At 43.2% G+C, this 9,304-nt stretch overlaps 1 protein-coding gene across 1 annotated transcript; it reads right to left on the bottom strand.

The window, feature by feature from the left end:
- Positions 1–790: 790 nt before the first annotated feature.
- Positions 791–7,881, bottom strand: ZNF281 (zinc finger protein 281). The gene has a single exon (XM_002193067.6). The coding sequence runs from the start codon at positions 5,582–5,584 to the stop codon at positions 2,966–2,968; it is 2,619 nt and encodes an 872-aa protein (XP_002193103.2). The 5' UTR covers positions 5,585–7,881; the 3' UTR covers positions 791–2,965.
- Positions 7,882–9,304: the final 1,423 nt, after the last annotated feature.

Here is a 9,304-nt window from a genome sequence, read left to right as displayed (position 1 = left end):
TAATGAAGTAGAAAAATATTTTGTTCTGCTCTATTTAGAAACATTTGAATGACTAAGCTGTGCAAAGAGCTTATAAAATGCCACTACATTTTCCCATCATACTTTTAAATGATTCCTAGCAACGTTCTGAATATTAGACATTGAGCATATTCCATATTTACTTTTTGTAAGCTTTTTGTGCTTGTTTTTCAACATGCCAAGGATTTTTCTCATCCATATCACTGCCTTGATTCAAATACACATGCAAAGTTGAATAAAAATACAGACTAAGTAAATCCACAACCTGCCTTCAGATTACCTAGAATCCTTTTAAAGTATTTTGCTATAAGACTACTTTTACATGACTTCCAATATAATGCAGGAATTAACAGGAGGGTGAGGGGGAAATTACAACCAAGTAAGACCCCCAAAAAGCAGATACAGGATTTTCTACAATCTTTACCTTGAATTAAGCTACTGTATTATGTATTTGTCATTCTGAAATTTCATTAATTATGAGAAGTCTTTCCAGTTAACAATATGCAATTTAGATATTTTTAACTAAAAACACAGATTTGAAAAGATGAGGCTCTATAAACATTTTTAACTTCAGGAAATTTGTTAAGTTTTGCTAAGCTAAAGGTATAAATTAAGACTCCTGATGTCTAAAATAGCACATTTTGATTGTTTGACTCAAAAGGAAACAGAAGAAAACAAACTGAAAACCCTCCAGTAAATTCCTTCTCAAAATTTAATCTAATGTTTCCTTACTAAGTCCTCAAAAGCATGACTGGATAATAGAAGTAATGCCTTTATGATTTTGTGAATAATGGGTTTTATTAAGTTAAAGCAAACAGCCAGAACAATACATATGCAACTTCTACTACACACAATATAAAGAATGTAAATTATAACCTCTGTAAAACAAAAAAAGGTACTAAAAAAGCCAACACAGTGGTTATGGACTATTCCATCCCTGATAACAGGCTAGGTTCTGTGTTTAGAGAACAGTTGTTGTTTGATTATTTAAACTGAAATAGAGTGAAATACAGAATCAAGTATAAATAAAAAGTTAATGGAGTTACACAGATTCTATGAGAACAAACTCTAGGTTAGTGAGGGGGGGAAAATTTACTAGCAAAAGAGATCACCAATGGGGCTTAAGTTTCTAGTTCATAGTTGTGAGGGACAACAGGAGAAATTACCCAGGATTTTTGTAACAATTCCTTTAATAATACACCACTTTCATAACAGAAGTGTTTTACACTTGCACAATGTTAATAACTTTATTATACATGGAAGCCTGTAATAGGCTGATTACACAATAAGACTGCAAACAACCACTGGTACCTTCCTGACAACAGAAATGTACGTAAGACTGAAACATCACCAAGAGTACATAAAAAACCATCATCATAAACATCACCAAAATTACATTAAAAAACTAATAAAAAAATTCATTTGCAAAAAGTGGTTTAGAGCAGTGCCACCGCATTTCAGCAGCTTTGAATGGCCACCAGTATTTCTAGCAGGTTTCCATGGCTCCACAGGCATTAATCAGGATTCACATACAATAAATTATGTACCACAAAATATACATAAAGTAAGGCAATAATTCCAAAGAAAAGTTCTGTTGATATTAACAAGCCACTCAAGTTCTACTTTTGTAGTTGATGCCATCACCAGAATCCTTTGATGGAATTGCAGCCTTAGGCCCTAAAAGCCTGCCATGATGAACTGCTGCAAGCCCCTCTCTCCATAAAGAGCTCCAGTGACACCACCGGGACACTGCTGGGCACAGGGGGCGTGGTAGCTGATCCTGATGCAGGACAGGGGCCTCGCTATGTACAATTGGGAGTAGATTATTTCTTATCGTACATGGAAACCTCGACACAGTTCTAAAACAGGTGGGTGTTCATTGTTCGTCATCTGATGTCGTAAGACATCAGAAAGCACATCATAAGATGTGCACTTTCTGGAATGTAAATCTTTTTAAATGCTAGCTATTAGATGAGAGAGTAAGTAGGAAAAAGGGAAAGAAAGAAAAGGGGGTGGGGAAGGGGAGGCAGGGGAGTCAGGTAGACAACCAAGATCAAGTCCAGAGGAACCAGGAACATAATAAAATAGAGGGAACCCTTTACACTAAAAGAACGGGAAAAGGAGAAGAGCAGGAGATGGACTTTTTTGAACCGTGTATAACAAATAACGTATCCCCAAACCCTATCTGGATTAGGACTGTAGTTTCAAGTTGGAGTTCTAATGACATGAACCAGCTGCACACATTTTGTTCTCACGGTTTGTGTCAACAGAATCTCTTTACAGAATAACAGTCTAACACAGGAGTTCTGGGGACATAACTGTTCAGATTAAAGCTACCGTGCTGGGCTCATCGTGCAGACCCGAGAATATTTGCTCCACCTGCCTGGAATGAGCATCACCTGGAAGAACGGGAGTACTTTAAAAACAACAAGATTTAGGTAGCAAAATTCTTTCAGATCAGCTGACGTAAGAGACAGCAATTTGAAATGCTAAAGATCCCTTCCTCAAAAAGCTGAGATATATTTGTAGTAATCTGTAAATTGGAAGTTCCAATACACTTGTGGTGCATAGAATTCCCATGCTTCATTACACTTTCCTGAGAGTAAAGCAATTAGAATAAACTTTAGTCCTAGGAACAAAGTTAATTTTTTTGCATTTTAAAATCTTGGGCTATTCCCTGACAATCTACATAATGTAAATTTGATTGCTAAACATTGTCACTTGAACAAAAACGCTATTTTAAAACTATTGATTTTTGATTAAAAACCATAATAAACAGAGCTAAAAAAAATCACACTAACAAAATAAACTAAATATGAAAAGTTGCATTGAAAGGGCATGTTACATTATTCTTAAAAGGACCGTGTAGAAACATTCCAATGGCAGTGTTGTCCAAGTAAAACAAATTACATTAAGAAGACCCCACAGCCTGGTCACAGTCAGGACCTTACCTGTAACTCTGGCTGGTTGGGGTTTTTACTCGTGTACTACATGGCTCACTTACATCAGACATCATATTTGTATACCCTGAGAAATCTGACACTGAAGTCCTTACTCTATGGTCCACTTCTCCATTAGAGTTAGTGATAAAAGTCATTGGCACCCTGCTGCCCGACTTGAACTGAGAACCAAACGCTTGTGCAAAGTTCTCGATCTGGTAGGTTGCTCTAGGCTCTATGTCCTTCTGAGGATCTATCTGGCTGGTTAACTCCTGAGATGGGATCTGAAAGCTCGTTGAGGATTCTAAGTTTTTCTGTTCCTTCTGGCCAGTCAGTTTCTGAGATGTTGACTGGTAGTTTGACGAAGTCTCTAAGTTTTTCTGCGGATCGATGAGATCATCCAGCTCTTGAGAAGGAGTCAACTGTTGATGCGAAGCCTCCAAAGCAGACAAATAAAAGCCTGGCTGAGAGCCAAGCAACATCCCAAATGGAGGTTTTGGCAACGCAGTTGGCAATACTGAGGTAACGGATTGGCTGAAGCCACACTCGAGGGGAGATGTAGTGTATATCTGCTTGTCTGGAAACAGAGTGTGGTTATGGAGAGTTGAAGACAAGCTAACAAACTGGAAACTGGGTCCAAAAGCAAAACCAGTGCTGTTGGTTGTTCGTTCAAAGGCTTGTTGGAGGTATTTTGAGTATTCTTGCAACATGCTTGCCTTATCATTTGAAACCGTTTGAGAGTTAGGGCTCAAGTTTTCTTCCTGAACCATGTCTGAATGTTCTCCTGAGGTGTGCAAGTCCACACGCTGTTCAGTTATACTGAACGGATCTTCTTTCTGGCCTTCCGATTTGTGAGAGTACTGGTCCAAAAGGCTCTGTAAGACTTCATCAGGAATACCAGACTTGTCGTGGCAAGACTTTATTTCACTATTTAAAGACGCTGAATCAATAAGAGATAAAGGAGCTTCATTATCCATAACGCTAACACCTGGAGACTGGATGACGGACTGCTGGGAAGTCATGTGTCCGACATTGAGTGAAAAGGCACTGTTACTGCTTGCAGTTTGTAAGTATCTTCTTTTCTTTGAAAACTGCATGGCATCATCATAATTGCTACTTATTTGACCCGGTTTACCACCTGTACTTTGGAGAAGGCCAATAGATTCTACACCGGTATTGGCTACTAGGCCTAGAGAGCCACTCTGTTTCCCAGACAGTGGTTTTTGCCCCAAAATATCTGGCAGTGGTGATACAAAATTAAGGTAATTTTTGTCTCCTTGTTTTCTGCTTGTTTTTTTCAAGACCAATTTTGGCACCTTTTTCTGAAGTTCTTCTACGCCTGTGCCAACTAGACCACCACTGGAAGACACAATAGGAATATCAACTGCATAACTCGCCATGGCCACATTACTTGTAACTTGAGATTCAGAGATTTTGCTGCTACACTTGCTTCCTTTGTTTTCAGTGGATGTATTTTTTGTTTTACTTTTTCTCCTTGAGGAACTTGTATTTCCCTGAGACAATGCAGCCAAGCTACCCATGCTATTTGATGATCCGGGCTCCATTCCAGCCCCTGCTTTACCTATGGCTTCACCACATGTTCTTCTGTGCTTTAACAGTCTATCAGTCCTTGAAAAATACTGCTGACAAGTGTCACATTTGTATGGCTTTTCTCCACTATGCGTCCTCTTGTGTCTTTCCATGTGGTACTTCTGGATGAACTTCATACTACACTGGTCACACCCGAAAGGCTTCTCCCTACTGTGGATCTTCTCATGTCTCTGCAGCAAGTACTTCTGGATGAAGCCCATGCTGCACTGGCTGCACTGGAAAGGCCTCTCCCCGGTGTGGATGAGCACATGCCTGCGCAAGTGATAGGAGCTCCTGAAGGCAGCACTGCAGTGCTCGCAGACGTGAGGTTTCTGGCTGGGGGACGCGACGGCACCTTCCCCATCTCCCACCAGGGGGGGTTTGGATGAAGCGCTCGGCTTCCGCTTGGCTTTGATTCCCTGAGTTTCTGGCTTTGGCCTCTTTGCCTTCTTGACCTGGGCGTCGTGCTTTGGCTCACCCGCGCTCCCTGGAGCGCCCTCGCCTCTGCCAGTCAGCAGCAGGTCTCGGTGGGGATGCTGGTGCAGGTGGTGAAGAAGGCTGAGGTCCTGGATCACGCTCTGGCCGGTTCCTTCGCCGCTGCCCAGGCCGGGGGCTCTCTCCTCCGCCGCTCCCCCGAAAAGCCCCCCGTAGTGGTGATGGTGCTGCGACTGCTGCTCCTCCTCCTGCTCGCTGGGCTTCTCTTGCTTGATGCTCACCAGGGACTGCAGAAAGCCCCAGGGGCTCCTCTGCGAGGAGGGCGCGGAGGGGAAAGCTCCCACCGGCTCCTTCTTGAAAGTCATGTCCTGCGGGGGCGGAGGCGCCGGGGGCTCGCCCGCCGCCGTGGAGGAAGCGGCGGCGGCGGCCGGAGGTAACACGCACTGCGGGGGGTGCTGGGCCGCCGCGGGGGGCGCGGCCGCCCGGGCGAAGCTGGTGACCGGGGGCAGGCGGTGGTTGAACATCACCATGCCGGGGGGGAACGTCGGCTCCATGGCCGCCGCCCTCTTGCCGCCGCCGAGGAAGCCGCTGCCGAGTTTCATCCCCCGGGAAGGCGGGCCGGAGAGGAGGCGCGGCCCAGAGGGGCTGCGGGACCCGCCGCCCGCCCGCCCGCCGGCCGGCCGGACCGCGCCGGCTCAGCGGGCGGCTCCCTGGGCGGCCCGGCAGCCGCCGCCCGGGCGCATCGCCGCCTCCCGCCCCGCGCCCGCGGCGGCCCCGGCCCGGCTGCACTTACGGCTCCCGCCGCCGCCGCCAGTTACAAATATCGCCGCGTCCGCTCCACAATGGAATTAGCAGCGCCCGCCCCGCCGCACATGCGCGCCGCGCGGCACGCTGGGAGCCCCGGCCGCACGGGCCGCGGGCGCGCAGGCGCGGCGCGGGGGCGCGGGTGGGCGCTGCCCGCCGCGGGGCCGGGCCGGGCCGGGCCGGGCTCCGGGAGCCGCGGGAGCCCTGCGGCACAGCCGGATAACGGGACCGGGCACCGCCCGCATAACGGGACTGGGCACCGCCGCTTGCCCGGGAGCGAAGCGCAGGTGCTGGCCCGACAGCGCGGCAGGGCCGGTCCCGCGCGGTGCAAAGCGCCGAACGCGGAGCGGCTGCGGGCTCAGCAGCGCCCGTGACCCGGCGGAGCCGCGGTAGATGCAGAAAGGCTGAAATGGAGGGTTTTAGCAAAGGCTCGAGGGTGCTGGTGTCTGATCCCAAAGCGGTGACACGAGATACACGTTGCGCCCCGGCGATAACGAAGCCGCCCCGCTCCCGAAGCGCTGCCCGTGTTACACTCGAATGTACCCACCGGGAAGACCCGGCTCCGCTGCTGCCCCGCTCCTGCCCGCACGCACCGTGCCGGCTCTGCGGCCCCAGCCGAGCGCTGCTGCAGCCCCGGCCCCGGCGGGCTGGGACACCGCCGGCAGCTCCGCTCCCCGGGGCCGCGGCCCCGATTCCTTGGCCCTCTGGTACGGCAAAACCCGTTCTAATGATGCTCTTTGGTTGAGCTGCATGTACGGAAATAACTCATCCTTATACTAGAAACGAGATAATATTGTTACTTTGAAATAGTACCTTACTTTGGTTAATCGGGAGACCTTTTACACTGTAAGTCTAATTGTCCATGTCCTCCTTGGAGGATAATAAAATATAAACAGAATTCTGCTGAATTTCTGAGTATTTACTTCAAAAGCTTTTTGCATTTCTGTAAGATTTTAAAATGCAAACATCAGAGGTACCTTAGCTTTAAAACTTGGAATTAAATATATTAACACTAATTTTTATTATTGATGTAATGGAAGTAACAAAACAAGGTGGATAGATTCCTTACAATTTCCTTTATGAGAGATGAGCATATAAATAGCAAGTAATTTTCATAACTCTGACTGGTACAAAGGCTTGGGTCAAATCTTAAACATATCTGATTGATGCAAAAAAGTGGAATTTTCTGCCATTTCTGTACTTCAAAATTTTGTTGAGTAAGTGAAACTAGTTCTTTTTATAATTTAAATATTTTATAGTATGTAAGCTAAGAGTTAATTTCAAAATGTACATTAGATTATGGTAGTTAAAGACTCAAGTTTAGCTAAGTGTTAAAAGACAGACCAGGAATTCAAAAAACTTAAAGCAGCAGTAAAATATTAGTCAATGCCTATGAGAAATGAGTCTGTCCCTTTATTCAGGGTGTCTGTGTTTAATGGTAAGCTGGGATGCATATAAGCCAGTCCAAGCATGAAGGGCAGTAGGACACACATATGGAAAGCCAACTTTGTCCCTCAGTTATCAAGATAAGAAACCTGTCATTTCTCTCATTCACTCTGTCAGCCTTGAGATACTCTAAGCAGACTTACCTCTGTGTTGTACACCCCATATATCAGGAAGATGAAGAGACCCTGTAAAATAAAATGGAGGGAAAAAGCTGTTAACTCTAATCATTTCAGCAGTAGAAATACCTGAAATAAACTTTCCTGGGAACAGACAAAAGAAGACACACTTCATCAAGGTCAATTTATTTTTCTATTTTTCAACATTATAAGCTGTACCTTGAGCATTTATTTGATAACATGGGAGTGCATCAACTATACTGTGATATTCAGCTGTTTGAAAATGAAAAACTTAACACCAAAGGATCTATAACATTAATTAGAAAATTTAATTTTATATTTGAATGGTCTTTCAACCAACATAATTAATTTATTTCAAAAAGTGAAAATAGGAAGATGCTAAGGCAAACTGAGGAGTGAGCAATCTCTACTTCTGATAGTTCTTTCTGTAAAATTAAAAAAAACAAACTACCAAACTCTACACTAAAAATATACTCCCACATATGTATTGAGAAATGCATACACTTAATTATTTTAGAAACTTAAATAGGAAGAAAATAAGAAATTTATGAGAACAGAAAAAAAAAATAACCCAAGCAGATAACATACATGAATCACCAAAGTTCTTTTAAGGGTTTGCTTCACACTAGCCTCTTATTAGACTAAACAAAAAACTCACTAAAGTATTTTATAATACTCACTCAAACTAAAACCAAACAAAATACTCACTTCAATGAGTTTGCCTTAACATATTCTCCTTATTGAAGAGTCTGTGTCCAGAATCTGAGTTAACAATGTAACTTGGTACTGATTCCTTCAATCTGCAGGCAGGATCCTGAAAAACACACTCAAATTACTGGGAAGAATACAATAATAAATAAATGTAAAATATATATCATTTGCTATGAAAATGCTTCTGCAACTAAGATTCACTGTGGGTTTATAAATTTGTAAAATTAACCTGCCATGCGATATTATTACTTAAAATTGGCTTAAATGTGTCGGGGAAAGAAAACTCTTGATTTTCAAACTGAAAATATTTTCTGGTAAGAAACTGCATTTGAATAGCAAACAAATTGCAGCCTTTTAATGCAACATGCAAATTACTTGAAAACATTTTCATTACTTCTGGATTTACTCATCAGCAAAACCACTATCTTATTAAGTAGGGAGGAATAAGAGGTACCATTCATATGTAATAATTCCATGGATTACCCAATGCCAGCACAACACCCTTGGGAGAGAGAGCTTCTTAACTTCTTTTGTTTAGTTTTTCAAAGAAGCTAAAATCCAACACTTCCTTTCAGTTATTTTAAGGTTACATCAATGAACTCAACAATAAGTAAGAATAGATTCAGAAAGAGAGCTGTGTTTTTGAGTGCAGTATATATCCTACAATAAATATTACAATATAGAAATTGTAATTTCTATATTGTAATATAGAGTTAGTGGACCAGTCTGAGTCTCCTGACACAGAATCATCTGAAATCTACATTAAAAGAGGAGGGGGTACAAAGGCTACACCTTTATTTCCTCCTACTTTCATTTCAAGTTCACAGGATTTTAGGGATTTCCATCCCAGGCAAGAGGCTGCTATGAGTAGCTGTCTTAGAGAGGGAGGCAACAAATAATCATCTGTTAAGATGAAAGAAAAAAAAGTTTTACACAGGCTGATCCCAGAAGAGAGAGTAAAACCACATGCTGCTTGTTTTTCAGGTGCTTTCATGAGTTAAAATTCTTGCCAAAACTCAGTTCCAAGCAATACTGGTTGCTCTGATATAAAGAGTAATATATTTTTTTAAAAATATACATTCTAGACTTTCAAGACTAGAATGCTGTTTTTAACCTAGGCATGCAAAAAAAGGATGTGTTTAATTGCTTATGAGTCTCTTCTGAAATCTGTGAATATCATATCATCCCAGAAAAAAAAACTAGTTAACTACTTAAGTTTAGATA

Source organism: Taeniopygia guttata, chromosome 8 (genome assembly GCF_048771995.1).
Source record: "Taeniopygia guttata chromosome 8, bTaeGut7.mat, whole genome shotgun sequence".
NCBI lineage: Eukaryota > Metazoa > Chordata > Aves > Passeriformes > Estrildidae > Taeniopygia > Taeniopygia guttata.
Note: the sequence above shows the minus strand (reverse complement) of the source record. Positions and strands in the feature narration are given on the sequence as shown.